General features: G+C 39.7%; 1 protein-coding gene across 1 annotated transcript in view; it reads right to left on the minus strand.

The window, feature by feature from the left end:
* Positions 1-18,530, minus strand: part of CRIM1 (cysteine rich transmembrane BMP regulator 1) — a 187,289-nt gene that overhangs the window by 35,598 nt on the left and 133,161 nt on the right. The window contains exons 8-11 of the mRNA XM_005600291.4: positions 14,174-14,302; positions 6,043-6,199; positions 2,885-3,006; positions 1,551-1,760 (exon numbers count right to left, since the gene is read on the minus strand). Of these exons, the coding sequence (XP_005600348.3) occupies positions 1,551-1,760; positions 2,885-3,006; positions 6,043-6,199; positions 14,174-14,302 (618 nt within the window). The remainder of the gene's footprint in view (positions 1-1,550; positions 1,761-2,884; positions 3,007-6,042; positions 6,200-14,173; positions 14,303-18,530) is intronic.

Genomic DNA, 18,530 nt, shown 5'->3' on the forward strand with positions numbered 1-18,530 from the left:
GTAATAGAGAAAACTAGTTTTGGTTCCACTGACTTTTAGTTCTCAAGTTAATCATCTGTTCTTAGTAATGTCTTCCATTTCTGCCAGTCTGGCTCAGACTTCCTCCCTGTGTCCACGTTGAGCAAAGACTCAGGTGCAGTCCACACTCTACACACTCACGCCTATAACTGAAGCGTGGGGTCTTCACTGGAACAAGTGATTTTTCCTTCCCCAAAGCATCAACACAGGGTTCTGTCTCATTAAATTGATCATTTACCTTCTGCTTCGTGGACATTAGTGGTTAATCATGTTTAACTAACAAAACATGAGAAAAAGGACATAGTTTCAATACCGAGCGCATCTAACTGGACGATGAGGGAAAAACCAAACCAAACTAACTCTGTAATCTGGTCCTCTACCTGGGGCTGGGGCTGCCTGTCACTCGGATACCTTAGTGACTGAGGTGTGTACAATCTCAGAGCTGAAAGCGACTTCAAGGGTCCCTCTCTTCCCTGCACCGTGCCAGACAAGGCAGGTGCAGCCTGGCCAGCATCAGCCACCTCCCCTCCCGGGCTGGGTGTGCCTTGCTGCTAATATTAGGACCAGGCTCAGGCTCCTGACTGCGCCCACTGCATTAGGTGGACTCATCCACAGGGAGATACAGAACCAGGACTGACCAGAGGAAAAACAATGCTGACTCCAAAGTCTGACAGTATCTTTCAACTTTAAAAGAAATCTGATCCAAGAATCAGGAGACTTCACTTCTCCCTGGCGTTCCAGCTGACGCACTATTTTACTCTGGCTGAGAGAGTTAATCTTTCTGTGTGTTTTCCAGATGAAAAACTGCCTAGGTGTATTCTTCTCTAACTCAAAGTGGCCTACACAGGGAAGAAATGATAAATATAAACTGTGTTGAGCTCTCTGAGGAAAGGCACTAGATAAGGTATTAGGGTAATAACTACTGGTGCTAACAACCATAATTCGGACCCCTAGGAATTATAAAGCTGTCCTGTTCTTCTAGTAACTTATCTTGATTACCATTATTATGATTTTAAATGTTTTGGATGTGTGGTCACTCTAAATTTTTCCATTTGGCAAGCGTGCCACATAGACACTAACTTAAAAGAGAGAAACAGCCACAGAATTCAATAATTCTCTCCCTCTCAAATATTACTTTAAAAATAACAAGCTTTTATGGAATAAAATTAGCACTGATCCACTCCAATTAACTAAGACAATCAGCCTTAATACAGTATCCGTAAAATGGAGAGCTGGAGTTTAAGTGCATGAGCCCACAAACCTTTACAAAAGTGTAGTCCAAAGACCAGTATATTGAGTAAACCATTCAAAAATAAGGAGACTAGTTTTAGAGCTTTAAAATTTTCTCCGGTCTTTGACTAATCATATATAGCGCCCGGCTGATTGTGTGGCTGTTGTTGACAGAAACCAGAGACCTGAAATGTGTCCCGGGGGTTGTCCCCTGCACGTCCCCTGAGTTACACATAGGATGAGTCACTGCAAAGAAGAAATCATCAGCTTAGGGAGTGCACAAGATGGCAGCCAGCTTTTACCTGAGCAGGACGGGCAGCACTGTCCTGGATGAATGGTGGGGTTGCCACAGGCAGGCACTGGGCAGGTGATCAGAGCACACATTTCCCGTCCATTGTGACAGTAGCATTCCCGGCACCCATCATGCCAGCTTTCCTCATTTTTATGATGATGGCCATCCATGGACAGACATGTGCCTGACAGGACAGGTGGCCCGGCTGAAGCAGGGACCTCTGGACAGACAGAAGGCAGCCTGGTAAAGCAGCAGCTACTGTATAGGAGAAACAGCCTGTAGTGTCCTTAGAGGGGATGCTACCCAGCCACCAAAAGTCACGTCTACAACAGATAGTTCACGACACGGGAAAGGCTCGTGAAAAGAATTTAAGTTAATATGCTCTCAATTCTGCAAAACGAATAACCCTCAAATATGTTTCTCTCCTATGAATGGGATTACAGTTGATTTTTACTCCTTTCACTCTATATTCTCAAATTTTATATAATAAACAAGCATTGATTTCATAACAAATATTACACATGTTTAATAAATGGAGAATCATCACCCTGGAAGTCTAATGGGAGGATATCCCGGGCCCCTGCAACTAATCGAGTTTTGTTCAGCAGAACAAGTGAACCAGTGACTGGAGTTTTGTTTACTCTGACACCTTAAAAACACCATTAAGGTGAGAACTGTCTAACTTTGAAAAACACAGAATGAACTTTACGGATCTTTTATGGCTTAATCTGTGGACCATGCTGACAACTAAAACATAGTGGGGTGGGCAGCTGGGCTGGCGGTGGGGTAAGGGCAGAAACAGCGGTCAGAGCACACGCTCACACAGCCTCAGGAACTCCCCTGCAGGGGCAAGTCTCAGGCAAAAGGGATGTGTGGGATTTGTGTATTTCCATGGCTATAGGCTGCCATGTGCCCACTCAAGAAAAGTCTAAATTCTCACGGAAAACTGTGTTACCAGAAAACACATGAGCAGACTGTGTAGCCACACCCACCCTCAAGGGCCTTGAAAAGACATCTTTGCTCTATCAATTGTATCAATCCACTGCTGGACAGAGGGTGACTCTGTGGAGGTCAAGATAAATGTGCTTTAGGCTAAAGTTCCTGAGACAAATAAAACTAGGAGCAAAGAAGTGATTAATTTGGTCACTGTGCTTGTCCATTATAGGCTGACTTTAAATTCTATTCTGAGCTTTTATTCCTTTGAGATGAAAGGAAAAGGGAAGGTCCCCCAGAGAGGGACACTAGTGTCAGAGTAGACAGCAATCACTGAAATTGTTTCATTTACATCATGTCCTTCTGTGCCTCTGGCTGCTCTGAGGGGGAAGGGTCATGCTCCGCACTTACCTCTGCACTTGCAGATAAGACAGCCATGACTGTCCTGCTGGAAACCCAAGGGGCAGATTTTACTGCATGGGAGCTCTGGGCATTTCTTACAGCGACAGATGTCACAGCCGTGCTTATTCTTCCTGGGTAATTAAAATTTTGTCAGAGGTCAGAAAATCCAAAAGTCTCAAATGATGCCCAAGCGCTCAGACTAAGGGTCACTCAAGTGATATTGCTATTAAACAGAATGACTTGACTTTTGCTCTCAAAAACTCCTGGAGTGATGCGTAATTAGCTCCCTGTGGCCATGACCACCACCTACCCATGGCCAAGGTTTAGAACTGCTGCAGCTCTTATGTGCTTCTGGGATGTGACTGTCAGAATCCCAATGACATAACTGTTGATTTAATTAGGGAAAGTGGTATCACAACAGACAAAGATGAACGTGCAACTCCATGAATAGGATGGTCACGGATAGACTGTTGGTCAGTGTTGGAGGCTAGCATGACGGGGAAGCCCTTCTGTCGGGGCTACAGGCTTCTTCACATGGCCACATTCTCTGAGAAACTTCAGACACAAGTAAAAACATTAATGAGATATCTACTGAAACTTATGAAGATAAAAGGAGAACTTAAGGATCCACAGACCTGGAAACGCTACCCAAATGTTGACAGGATAAAAGTCTTGAGAAGTCCCATAGTCAGTCCAGTAATTACGCTATGAGTTAGAAAAGAATAGTAACGGAAAAATGCTCCATCCATGGGGTATGACCGAAGCATATGGGGTAAAGGAAAAAGGCTGGATGAACTTTTTCCTTTAATAAGCTAGACTGCCTAAATTTTATGCCTATCAGAAAAATGATATTAAATAAATAAACATATGTTTATAAAAATATCACAGTAGGGGCTAGCCCCATGGCTGAGTGGTTAGGTTTGTGTGCTCTGCTTCGGCAGCCCAGGGGTTCGCCAGTTTGGATCCTGGGCGTGGACCTAGCACCACTCATCAATCCATGCTGAGGCAGCGTCCCACATAGCTCAACTAGAAGTTACAACTAGAGTACTGGGCACTTTGAGGGGAAGAAGAAAAAGAAAAAAGATTGGCAACAGATGTTAGCTCAGGTGTCAATCTTTAAAAAAAAACCCAACAAAACAGTAGTTTAAGTGGCGATTTTCTGGACAAAAAACTTACCAACAATTCCTTATTTTGCTTAAAAGGGAAATGACACTGCCTGTTACAAAAAGAGCTCGCCCACCCTCTGCTTTTTGTCTGCCAGCCATAGGATCGAGTCCTCTCTCAGGCTAACATCTCCTCTACAGGCTCTGCCCTCATCGGCCTCCTGGGCCTCAGAGAAGGAGGATTTACTCTGTTTACCCTCAGGTTTCACCCCAAGTAGCCCTAAGGGGCAAGACTGGTGTTCAACCAAAAATAAAAAAAACCAAAAAACTCCCCCCGAAACTCTATTCTTTCTCAAGTTGGACAAATTAAGGGGCTCTAAAGGAAGGCAGCCCTGTGGGAAATCCTTAATACACCACTGCAAATACAGTGACACCCAAGTGTCAATTACAATACACCCAAGTGACAATTAAACTACAATCTAAGTGAAATGAGAACTGAACACGAGAGTATACTTATTTATGTCAACATAATGAGAACACTGTATTAAAAGAATGGTTTATACTCATGTCACATATTGTGTCATTTTGAAGATCTACCAAGGCTGTAACTACTTTGCTCATTTATTCATTTATCGACCCACCAACCCATCCAACATCTATCCTTCCTTCCCTCCCTTCTGTAAGCATTCGCTGCACACATACGGTAACAATGTACCTGCTCAGCAGGTGTATACAAGGGGGACCAATGGCTGCCTTCATCCTAACACTCCCATATGGTGGCTAGCCAAGATTTCTCCTTCAGAAGCTGTCCTTGAAACATGTGTTCTAGCCGATGCAGTACTCATTTGCCTATGGTGGTCAACTTGGTCCTTCCTGAATGTGCTTAAGGAGAGGAATACAAAGTGAAATTCACAATCCTCTGAGAGATTTCTTTCCAAGATGAAGCCTGTACTTGAATGCAGCCTTGATTCTAAACTGTCATAATACTGCAGCAAGGGGTTGTAGCTCCTAGTATTATGATACTACTTCATTCTACATTAGCAGTTAAGCTAAGAAGTAACTATACTTTCATTGGTATCATATTCATATTTTAGCACTAGGAACACTGATGATTTATTAGTTTACTTGGGGAATTCTTAACAATAATGTTCCAAACTTAATTATCCAATTAGAATTAAGATCTCCCACTCCCTGCTAAACTAGAATTTCCAAGAGGAAGAATAAAAGCAAGGACTTTAAAAAGATGGGAAGAGATGATAGATCTACGTCCATTATAATCACTATCACTACATGAATACAGCAAACTGGAAAAGCAGAAAGACTAAACTGCAATGGAGCCAAGGAAGGAATGATAAAGCAAGATTGTGAAAGGTCATTTTTTAAGTTATCAACTTGATATAAAGACAGAAATAGATCCCAATACAGACATTAAAGAAACAAATGAGAAGTATCTATTTTCCCCCTGGAATAATCTAGATTTCCATGGGGTTAGATTCAATATAGAATATCTGAAAATATAAGTCGTGGTTCTTATCTTCAAGGAAATTCACAAAATCTATTGCTACACAAAGAAAAAATATTATAAACTGCAGACTAGCACGGAGGTAAGATATTGAGGCATATATGCTCCATATAGCAAATGAGTGGCTGGCAACTGGTCTGAAAGTATATATTAAATAAGTTATCACAAAATAGCTGCTGGGACAGTTGTGAAAAGCTGTAGCACTTACAACACTGGGAACTCATGACAATTCCATCGCCCCTGGCAGTGTCCAAAGGCCCTTGCTGTGAGGAAGTCTCACGTAACAGACCCAAAGGTCAGTGTCATAACAAGGCTCTGGCCCACCCTCAGAAATGACGAAGAGTAACACTTGATTCTTATCTTTGGAGACACCCTCCTTTCCCTGCTTTCTGATTCACCTAAGAAAACAAGCAAGGGTATTCTGGACTCGGTACATCACGGATTCACTCACAAACACACACAAAACAGCTAACAAAAGTAGGTCCAGGCATTGCATCAAGTCACAGATAATTAAGAATGGATCTGAGTTAAGAAATACGTACAGGTATCCAAATGGACAATACTTGTCACAGATTATGGGTCTGCACTTCTTGGGCCGCGGGCGGCACTGACAGATCTCACAGTTGTGGGCATCGGTCAGGAAACCAAAGGGGCAGTCCAGGGTGCAGCCTCGTTTGAGGCCGGTGCACAGCTCCTCCCCTGTGAAGACACGTGGACAGCACGTTTCTCCCAAAGACCAATAGACAGAAGACGTCGACACTTCAATACCTCCACCCAACCTTCCAATTTCCCACAGATGTAAATTTCTCAGCTCTACCATTGCATTAGGAATGCTTAAAAATTACAGACTGTGCTATTTCATGGTTATCACAACATAACTCCATGTTTCGGGTACTAATACACAAAATAAAGCCCAACCCTGAGAAATAGATTTCTGAACTCTGATCTGGTGAAGAGCAGGTGTGGATGAAACTGAGTGCATTTTTTTCATAAAATTTGTTATTAGTCATCTCAAACTCTTGATTACCATTACTGTTAAAATATGAGAATTAGAAACATACACCCCAAATTTCATTATGTATTTTGTTCCTATTGCACACCCATGAAAACACACGTTCTTAAATGTTCATGCAATGTTTACTCCTATGAGTTTTAGATGTTATCCTATAATACTGCATATTACATGCAACTTAACGGATTTCTGACCCTTTCTTTAAAAAGTACATCTCTTACGACATGATATAAAGTGAAATATTCAGTGTTTCAGTTAGATATTTTTTTCCCTATCGATGACAAATATTCAGGTATTTGGCTATACTTAGTTAATTGACCAAAAAATGTATGTGCCACAGAAATATCTAGATTAATGTTTAACTGTCCACTATTTGAAATGTTCAAACTCTCCCTAGAGTGATGTTTAACTGTCCTCTGTTAGTCAGTTACAACATTATTTTAGAAGGAACAAAAAAAAAAAAAGGAAAGAAGGCAATGGTGGCTGACAAAAAAACTAGAGGAGATAGCTTAACAGAAGTCTTTAAATGAGATTTTAAAAGGTGTGATACAGGGCTTAAGAGAGTAACACAGGGAATAAAAATGTTTGGGTAAGAAAAGAATGGTTAGTGATATAACTAAAGCAAACTGAGATTTGTCTGAATTAAATGCAGAATTTGAAAGATAATCAAACTGAAAGAAGTTTAAGGGCTGGCCCCACGGCCGAGTGGTTAAGTTCGTGCACTCTGCTTTGGTGGCCCAGGGTTTTGCTGGTTTGGATCCTGGGCACGGACATGGCACCACTTGTCAGGCCACACTGAGGCAGCATCCCACATGCCACAACTAGAAGGACCCACAACTAAAATATACAACTATGTACTGGGAGGATTTGGGGAGAAAAAGCAGGAAAAAAAAAAAAAAGACTGGCAACAGTTGTTAGCTCAGGTGCTAATCTTTAAAAAAAAAAAAAAAGAAATTGATACGGTTATGGCAAAAGTCCAGCAATGTGTGATTATTGTTCTGCAAAGATTGGTAAAATGGGAAGCAGAGACTTTTTGTTGGAATAATAAATGAATATTTATTTCAACACCCTTTTTGAACATCCTTTAAGCATAAATACTGTAAATAACACAATTACTAGGAGAAACAGAACACATTTGTCCCCTGCACATGGTATAAATCTTATAATCTAAAATTAAACCTTAACCACAATTAATAGGTGAAATGGGTTCATGTTTTACGTAAATATTTTAAGATCATCTTTTGTGAATCTTAGCCGGCAATACTCAAATATTTAATTTGCTATCTCTTAAAGAGAAAAATGTGATTTATGGTATAATTTTCTACTTTGTCATTATCATAAACCTTTCATTATACATATTTAACATAACCTCATGGGTCTGCATCACACTGTGAGGCAAGTGATTACTAATTTGCATCCTTAAAAGCAAAATTCTAAATGGCTCATTTAAAAATTTGTAATTATATGACTCGAAAGGTCATCATTTTTCATCTCTTTCCCATTATTAAGGGAATGATGAAAAAGGGAGAAGACTTTCAGAGTCACATTTCTCTTTCTGACACTGAGATCTAAGTTCTCTATTTCTATTACAAGAATTTTTAACTTATGACACCAAGTAGATTATGTTGGGAAACAGATGAATTAAGAACACTGAGAATTTCTCAGAGTCAGCATCCATGAGGATTAAATTCCTTGAAACTTGGGAGTGTGAGCACTTTTGTGCCTTTATTCTTCTGGTCCTGTAAAAAGGAGCTTTTCCAGACTTTAATCTAGAAGGGTCTTCACCCTTAAAGAAAGCTGTTGCATTATCTAGTTTAAAATATTTGATAAAAACTATATTTGTCTTTACCTCTGCTTTGCAATGGAAGGGAATTTCAGGCAAAGGCTACTATTTTAAACAAAAATGAAAGGCATTCATCAAACAGCAGACTGGCGATGCCACCTAGGGCAGGATGCTCCTGTAGCGCCCTGACTTGGGACTGCTCACTGGCAAGCTACGGTCCCAAGCCTACCTCGATTCTGTTCCCTAAGAGAAGGGAGCTTTAGGGTAGAGATCTATTTTCTTTAAACAGTCCGGGCGCTATCATGGTGGTTAGCATGGAGTGAGTGTTCAATTAATACTTGCTGAATGAATGAATCATCAAGATTGCTGTATTAACAGAAAAACAGCAGGATGAAAAAACTTACTCTGTTAGCATCGAAAATTTTCCAAAATACTGGCATTTGCTAAATACCATCTCAAAAATACCATCTTCTAGCTCAGATATAAAGAACATTAAAGACTTTAAGGTAGTCCTGGATCCACGTAGCAATTATGGACTTAAGGGAACTGTATCATCAAAGCAAACATTTACATAAAGAGCAGAACAGACGGATTAGAAACATCTAATTCATAGATGGGTGGGGGGTTTATAAATTTGAAAAGCTTTAGTATATCACTTGAGGCAACCACAGAAAGAATGATGGCTTTACGTTCATAGTTTTCCAGCACTGTGACCTCACTGTGATCCAAAAATGCTTTCTAATCCATAGGGGAAAATTATCATTGAAGAGAAAGCAATAAATAATGGCAAAGTACAGGGTCTGTGCATTATGGCTGGTTGACAGCAGCTACATAGTAAACTCTCTGTATACTCTGGAGAAGAAGCAATGTTTGCTCCCAGGGCCAAAATGTGCCACAAAAGCAGGGAGCACCGTAAGTACACTACTGTAAGTGGATACCATGTAACTTTCGCGTGGAACACAAAGTGACGGTGCCCTAGGGTCATGCTGCACTTCTCCGCTGCAGTAGTTCACATTCCCGGCTGCTGGTAACTCGCACCATCCTGCTATCAGTTAAGAACACCAGGAAGTTCCTGAGACTCTTAAAGACAGACCTGCAACACTGCAAATGGTGGTCCTAATCTTGACCTTGATTCAGAGTTACAATGAAATGAAAACAAGGAGCCTGCCTCACTATATTTGATGCTGCAACCTTCTTTAGCTGCTTGATTCAGATACATATTTCATGAAAAATACGAAGGCGTTTTCTCCCTGCTACCATTAATTTTCTATGTCTGCATCAGTTTCCCGATAAAAGCATTATCAATTTCTAGAATTACAGAATGTTAAAACTGGAAGAGAAGTTACAAATAATCCAGTCAAATCCACTTATTTTAAAGACGTAGAAAATAAGATGCCAAAAGATTGATGACATTTAATTCATATAGATGTCATTTACTACACATAGTTCATATAGTAAACTAAAGTGTATTATGTCTGTTTGACAGCAACAAACTTCTTGGTTAAAAAGTAATGTTATTAACAGCTTGTACCAAAAAAGCATTAGGTTATTGGTAGCTTATCTAAATGATTTTAGTTTTAACCTTTGTTGCTATTGTACTTTCTGAAGCATTTTCCATCACATTTCTTTTCTTTATTCTAAATAAGTCTTTGAGACAATGAGTCAGGGATATTTAAATTCTCTGTATGCCCTTGATGCGTTACTTTGCTTAGCAGTGTTATAAGAATGTCATTTGTTACAGGTTAAAATAGCAAAGCCTCAATATGTTCAAACAAAAGAATCCTTTGTCATGTACCTTCCACGTACTTTTGAAGGACGTGTTTCTACTGGGTTTTGATTTCAATCTTAGAGTGGCTGGTTGCCTATAATATGCTTGATTATGTTGCAATATCATTACAACATATTAGCATATTACTAACATTACCAATATATTGCCAATATCAGTTAAGGATAAGGTCCATTTTTATCTTTTTCATACCCCTAGTGCTTGGTATATAGTTGGCACTCAATAAATGCTAGATGAACAAAAGAAAGGATGAATGAGAAAACAACAAACCAATGAACAGGGGAGAAACGTTGATGCCAGTGGTCTACATAAACCAGGCCTAATCCCTAACAGAAAATTTAGGTATAAATGGTTAGGACCACTGCCTGTGAACAGGCTTTGGTGGGATGCAGAAAAATAAGGTAAGGGAGAAATTTAGACAAAATCAATACTTATCAAGTAGCTGCAATGAGAAAAAGAACATACTTATGCCATCCTTCAATACAAGGAACTTACTTCCTTCTAAACCAGGTGAAAGGGAACAAGAATATTTGAGGGTTAAAATGAAAAGGTAAAAGTAAAGTTGTTTGTTTGAGTGTCCTCAGAGAACAGGAAGAACCGGAGGCAGGCTGGTGTTGGAACAAAGGAGGGGAAGCTGGGGGCTTTCCATGTCAGCTAGCTTCAGCTGACTCAGAAATGGGTCTGTTCTAAAACAGCTATGGTGTAAACAATTCCCCTATGTTCGGCAGTAAAGCTAGCTTTGCATTCATTAATTTATTTAGTCCTCAAAATAATTCATTAGTTAGGTATCATCATCTGCCCTTTACAGAGGAGGGCACAGAGATGCAGAGAAGTAAGGCAACTTGCCCCATGCACTCAGATGCAGGTCAGTCTGATGCCAGAGCCTGGGAGGACAGCTGGGGTGTACAATCACAAGAACCTGACAAGGAAGTATCTGGCAGTTTGGTTTAATCTGACTCACCTCCCAGAGGCGTGGCTCCAAAGGTGTGAAATAATCAGGGTTGCTAATGCGAGGGGGCAAGAGAAGATGGCTCTATGACTAGACTTCTGTATTATATAGACAAACTGACAAATTCCACTTGGTGTTTAATCCTGTTTGTAGATATACAGTGGCAGTGAGAGAGATGGCAAGAGAGTAACTAGGTCAAGAATCTCTGTATGATGAAATGGATACATGGTCAGAACGGCAAGACCTCAGATGGGGATCTCAGGCAAGAATGATGTCCAATGGCATCCCCGATTCTGATGGTTCCCTGCTCATTCATCTACTGAGCACCGAGCACAGCCCTGGGAGACAGGTCAGTTACTTCCCTACTCTGGTATGAACATCTGCCTAGGTTCTCCTATAGGATCAAAGCTTCCTCTTAATAGGATTTACTTTGGTAAGATATTGATTTGGCTTCAAATGATGGTATTTCATTAGTGTGTCAGATACAGGAGATTTCCTCTCAGGGAAGTCAGTCTTACATTGTATTCATGTCTGTGGCATTAACACTCGGTACAGCACCTAAATCTCCGTAGGTGTTCTATCTACACCAGGCGAAGGAAGAAAGGAGGGAGGAGGGAAGGAAGAAAGACTAGATAACCCTATAAATAGGTAAGTTTGCAAATAATGGAGGGCTAATAAAGATTTATATGTAAAAAAACCTGTTGACACAAAATGCAAGAGTCTCCTGTACATATTTCTCCCTACACGTTAATGAAATGGAGGTGCAAAGCAGGTAACACGCATGGATGTTCCTTTCACTAAGCCAGAATGCAAGACTAACATAAAGACAGGCAGAGCAGAATTTTCCCAATAGTTTCAATTTGCAAAAGCCAGGGATATGTTTTTGACTTGCTTCAGTAACAACTGAGGGAAATTGCTTCTTTGGACTTACGTACAAAGGGCTCATTGTGAAGAGGCAGGGGTCTTATATAAGCATGACCATGTGGCCAAAAAGTTCATAACAGCAAAACCCAAGGGAAGGTGGCAGGTGAGTTGATCAGGCACAATGAAATCTATATTTTTAGACTTCAAAAATCTCAGAAAAAAATTTAGGTATGCTCCCACGATCAGAAAGGATGTGTAGCTCAAGAGAGATGAGAAGGATTAAAACATAAACTCTTCACGATACAATCACCAATTATCTTGGTGTCAAAAAAGAAACTGGCTATTTAAGCAAACAAATGTGGCTGCCAAGCAGCTCCCTAACAATTTAGCTCTCCAGAGGGAGGTGTAAAAAAGGCTGACCGGTACATGACATGGACTGGCCCTCCTCCGAACAGAAACAAGTGGAGGATGGCAGGACTGCCCCTGATGGGTGGAGCTCATGGGAACTTTAAAGATGGTAACAAGCACAATCACAACAGTTGTATAAACTCCGTTTTAGCACTACCTCCATCAGACAGATAGGGTGATGACAACATGCGATTGAGAAAACCGAATCACTCAACTCCTATTTTGTATCTGCCTTCTTTATCAAAAATATTCTTACAAAAGGAAGTGTTGAACAATTAAGGTTAAGAGGAACAAAAAGCCCCAAATAACTGATAAATCTAAAAGTGAGCCTCTGTCTACACTAACTAATTCCAAGTCTCTGAGCCCAGGATAATTATACCCAGAGGCTCACAGGGAATCGGCTTATTATGGAAGCGCTGTCTACATTCGGGAGAGATCAGAGATTGGAAAGAGATTTCCGAAAATGAAAGGAGGCCAATGTCAATTCAAAAGGGACAAAGGCTCCTAAAACTACAGAAACTAAGCTTGACATTCACAACTGAAAATTCTGCAGAAGGAATTGTTAAACATACGATTTGTGATATTTAGAAAAGAAGGCAATGACCACCAGGAGCCAGCGTTGGTTCATGAAGAACAAGCCATGCCCCACTAGCTTCATTTTATGTTTAAAATAGGGTTTCCAAGCAAAGGAATGATGCAAATACAACGTATTTTGATTTCAGATAAAATACAGGCCGAAGGTTTCAAGATTTCCTGTGGAGATGGAGCTGACACGTTGTTTGCTGAGTTACTCCACTAAAGGAGCGAGGATTACGGTTCAACGTCATTTTGTAGGAAGGTCTTTAGTGCTACAGAGCCTCTGTCTTTGGTTCTGTACAATTTAATTTATTTTAGTTCAGTGATTTACATGAGGACATGCAAGTTATACTTAGTTAATATAAACTGGGAGGCATAAAGTATGAGATCACCTTATCAAGATTCAAAAATATCCCAACCAGTTGGAAAATGGTTTAAAAGTCTCAGGATAATTTCTTGTTAAACTTGGTCCTCCATTTATATCATTAAAAAAAAAATCAAATGTTCAAATATAGAACAATGAGAACCACCTAACAGCTGATGTAAAAAGCACCTACTGGTTCTAGCTGCTTATAACCTCAGTCTTAGTCAACAGTGTGTAATTCAAAAAGCTAACACAAACCTAGGCCACATAATAGCACTGCCCTAATCAGACCAAATTCTGGAGTATTTTGCTTGTTTCTGGGCCACACATTTACATAAGGACAATGACATATTGTAAGTGTGCAAGAAGATGAAAAGGACCAAGAAAGTTCTAGAAACTATGTCATCTGGGTTATGGTCAAGGGGACTGAGGACGTTTATTCTGATAGAAGACCTAGGGGGAAGAAGTGCAATACACCCTATTTAGTTTCAGAGGTCATGGCCTGGACACATGACTGGAATCTACATGGAGGCAGAGTTGGGATCAACAAAGTGAAGCATATTCTAAGGATTATGGCTGTCACACATGGAATGTGACACCTGTGTGGGTGACCTAGCAAGGGTGCTATAGAAAGAGCTGACTGGGTGGCGGGAAAGATGTTCTCCGAAGCCCCCAGGGCTGCACCCACGTTGCAGCTGGACATCAAGAAGCACCTGAATACAGTGAAATGAAGAGGAAAACCAGAAAAAAGGAGCAGCTCTTCTTCCCCAAATGACTGTGTATTTGTTAGTGTTAAGTATAAATTTTTTTCTTCTTTCAGGTTGCTAAGGGAATGTCATGAACATTCCAAAAAAGGTATTCAATCACATAATATGCTTTGACAGTTACCACATTAGGTTCAGAAAAAAAACACAGGCTCTTGTATACTCACTGTTCTTGCACTGACAAGTTCGACAACCATTGTGATCAAGTTTGAAACCATAAATGCAGTCCTTCTCTGTCAGGGTGCAGTTGGATAACTCCCCACATGCAGGTGGATCAATTGTGATGTAGGTGGGTTCTAATAATAAAAATGGGAAAAAAAATCAATGAAACATATGATTACCTCTTAGCTGCTATTCAATCTTTGAAATCCCATACTACAGCAAATTACAGAAAAACTAATCAATAATTTTCATTGAACCTAAACTTTTATAACTTTCATAATAACTTTAACCCCTGAAAAAGAAATATTTAGATTTTTGAAAATCTGAAAGCTCTATTTCTTTACATTTGAACAATTTATGCACTTTTTGGTACTCTCACATAATACTTCTGATGGTCACCACTGTAAAAAGCAGACCAGAGAGGTTAAGATGAACCTATTTAAATTGCTAACTGTTCTTCTATTTCTTCCGGTTTTCTGAGTTTATTTTTTATAATAATCAGGCCACAGGTTCCAGCTGCCAATTATCTCACTATTTTGCAACACATCTGAAATCTGTTAGCCTTTTTTTTAAAGTTACTAAATCAGAGACATTTATGAGACTAGTTTAAAACATTTGGGTTTCTTTTATCTTTTTTATGTGACACTCCTTCGATTATTAAATATGATATGATGGATAACAGTGAGTAAGAGCTTATCCTCAGGGTCCAGGGGTTTATGGGAGTGGCAGATTGAGATACAAGTGCTCGGGAGGAACAGGGAGCAGCCATTCTGGGAAGAGATGTGTAGAAGAAACCAAAGCCAGAGGCGACACTTGTACCTTCCCTGCCATGTTAATAATGAAGACTAGTTCTGGGTAATAACAGTAATCACACACTTACATAAAGTGTATTACGTGTCTATATAATGTTTGCAGTGCTCTTCATAAATGCCTTCAAGCTTTATGACACGCCAGTGAGATGGGGAGATGGGTGCTAACATTAGCCCCGTTTTACGGATGAGGAAATCTAGTATACTGACTTGCCCGAGGTCACAGAGTTAATAAGTGGTGGATCCAAGATTCAAACCCAGGGATTCTGGCTCCAGAGACGTACTCTTAGCTTCTGTGCAATACAAAGCCTGTTGTAATGGTACCTGTTTCGAGTGCATTAATAAGGGACAGTTTATATAATGTTGGATTACGGGAAGAGTGTTGTCAAAGGGGACAGGGACACTGACATATTTATGTAGCCTCTTTTCAACCAAGAGATACTAAGAACTTCTTCAGAGTAAGCTGGTTCTCACAATATCTTTGTAAGGACCTAAGTACAGAATGTCTCTACCTATGTTTTCACAAATGGAAAATATGAGGTGCAGAGAGGGTAAGTGGCTTATCTAAGTTTACATAGCAACCCAGTAGCAGGCTGGGAATAGAACAGAACAGAGGTTCCTGACCTCCTGTCCAACACTCTATCCATTAGTCCACACTGTCTTCTCAAGTTTCATCTCCTGTTACCATGGAAGAGAGACCAAAATAAGTGTTTTAGCTGCCACCGCTAAGATCAAGAGTTCTAAATTTTTATCCATCTGCTAAAAGGGGCCGGTGATTCAACTCTTCACAGGTAGTAGGCAACGATGACCTGTTAAAGAGATGCTTTGCTCAGCACTCTCCCCGTAAAAATACGCATGAAGAGGGCATACATAGCACATTCTCTATTTTTATGACAACACAGTTTGAAGAACATCTCCCTGAAATTTTTATATTAACTTTCGACTGCTGTAAAATTTCTAATACCTTCAATGACTAGAGTATCCTTTCTGACAAATAACTGCAAATATCAAACAGTAGTTTAAAGTTAGGCAAGTTTTAAGACATAGTGAATTAAATACGGTAGTGCTGCTCTCCTACATTCTCTTAAAAGATGTATCATAAACATCTTTGGTTTTCAATGCTATATAGCTTTTCTTTTATCATTACTCTTATTAGCCTCCCAAAATAATGATTCTATTTCAGCTTCCGGCCGTAAGACTTGTGATGTCTTGCTGAAATTATTCTAACCACAAATATAAAAGAGAGAGAGCAGAGAATGTGTATCAAGTAAAGGAGGAAGGAGTTAGGTGTATGGTCTAGAGAGTTATCGGAGCAAGGGCCAGGGACCCTGAATGTCCTGTGCTTCAGTGAATGGCTTACAGGTAAAGAAATGTCTTGAGCATATCTACATAGACCAAACCCTTGTATTTCTTACTGACATATAAGTTTATGAGAAACTTTTGCCTTCGGAAAATATATTATGGGAAAATACATATTTGGGCAGATTACACTGACATTGAAAATGCATAATAATCATAGGGTAGTATGGAATTTTACTTTCAGTGAATTTTAGGAATTTGTTAAGAGAATCAATAGTGATGTATATGCTATTTTGGTACATATTATGATTCATGGATGAGATTAGGATTGTAATCTGTGGCTAGAGAGTAAAAGAAAAAAATATTCAGGTTGTTGGAGGACCAGAACTGACTTGAACAGCCCCACACTTTATTCAAATAGCTTCATCAGCTGGGTATGCAGTCACAGGCGTCTACCATGCACACATTCTCCAGGAGAGCAAACACCTTCAATATGCTTCCCTACAACATTCAGGACAAGGGCTTTTGCTCAGTTCAACAAATGAAAAAAACCGCACATAAGGGCTGTTTGGTAGGTGCTGGTCCTACTATGCTTCACTGCAAATATTTTAGGTAAAACAAGTCCTATTGGATGTCTTCTGGCCTCAGATGATGTGGTAGAGTGCAAGAAGAAAAAAGTTATTTTGTGCTGCTGAAATTACTATTTCCCTATTCACTAATGATGCACATTAGATGGAAGAAAGTGGGAAACACATACAAATTTTCACTCCCTCAATATTTAATATTAAAACACAGAAACCCTCAACAAAACCATTTATTCATGAAAATTGTCAGTTTACTCTGGAACTATTCAATTTCCCCACGACAGATTAGGCTGAATACAACAACACTCATTGTGATATATTATATAGACAGAAGTCTAAAGTTTTTTAAAAGGCATTTTAACATTGTAGTCACATCATTTCATTACATCTAACAAATAAGTATAGTTTTCCTTTTCAAATGCAAACTGGAACAAATTTTAACAGCCTTTTAAGGTTGGTGATGCATCTTTCTGTGGTGCTGTTGTCCAACGTCACTGGAGTAACTGCTTTTTAAAAAAATTTATTATTATTATTATTCATTTATTTTTTGAGGAAGATTAGTCCTGACCTGACATCTGCCAATCCTCCTCTTTTTTGCTGAGGAAGACTGGCCCTGAGCTAACATCCATGCCCATCTTCCTCTACTTTATATGCAGGATGCCTACCATAGCATGGCTTGCCAAGTGGGTGCCATGTCTGCACCCGGTATCCGAACCGGCGAACCCCGGGCCGCCAAAGTAGAAAGTGCGACCTTAACCTCTGCGCCACCAGGCTGGCCCCTGGAGTGACTGCTGATTTGTAATGGACACACATGCAGGCAACCTGCTGTCTCCGAACACTTAATCTGAAGTCACACATGACGTTCTATTCCCTTTCATCATTTTCACATTTTAGTGCCTGGTTTCCTACCATATGAGGTCATCCTTATATTAGTTAGATTTCTGTAAGAACAGTATTACAACAGAAATATGCAACTGTATATTATCTAGCAAAAAATCTGACATTATCATAAACAGATCTGAGAGTCTGCTTGGAGTCCAATATATTAATATATAATCTCAGAACTGGTCCTATTACTAACATCAGGGCAATGTTTTGAGAAAGAAGTGCTGTGAGACTATTGAAATTCAACTTCCTCTTCCAAATAATGAACTCCAAAGTGAAACACATTTGATAACATCCTGAATGAGAGTATTTAAAATCAACATTACATTTACAGTCCTTAAAGAATAACGACCAAGAGCTAGTTAGATTTTTTTGCATAGTTTCTATCAAAGGAAGTTCTTGGTGGGGAAGAGATTTTAAAGAATCTAGAATCATGGTACCATAGTATGATTGTTTCTAATCCAAATAAACAAAGAAACTTGAGAAAGTGTTAGTAAAATACATGAAACGTGCCTTTTGCTTGTTAGAGCATCCTGAAATTTGTGTATCGGAAATTGTTATTGTCTCACACTTTCTTTAGTCTATTTAACAATGCTCTGAATATGGAAAATATCCTGATGGGTCTTGGCCTGAAGAACAGAAGATTCTCATTTAAATCCTACATTTCTGTGCTCTTACATTACAGGGGATAAGGTATTGAATTGATATGCCAGAAAGTACATGCCTTTCTAGAAGGATGCTGGCGATGCTGTGTCCTTGGCAAGTCTGGTGATTATCAGTTGAAC

This window comes from Equus caballus, chromosome 15 (genome assembly GCF_041296265.1).
Source record: "Equus caballus isolate H_3958 breed thoroughbred chromosome 15, TB-T2T, whole genome shotgun sequence".
Lineage (NCBI taxonomy): Eukaryota > Metazoa > Chordata > Mammalia > Perissodactyla > Equidae > Equus > Equus caballus.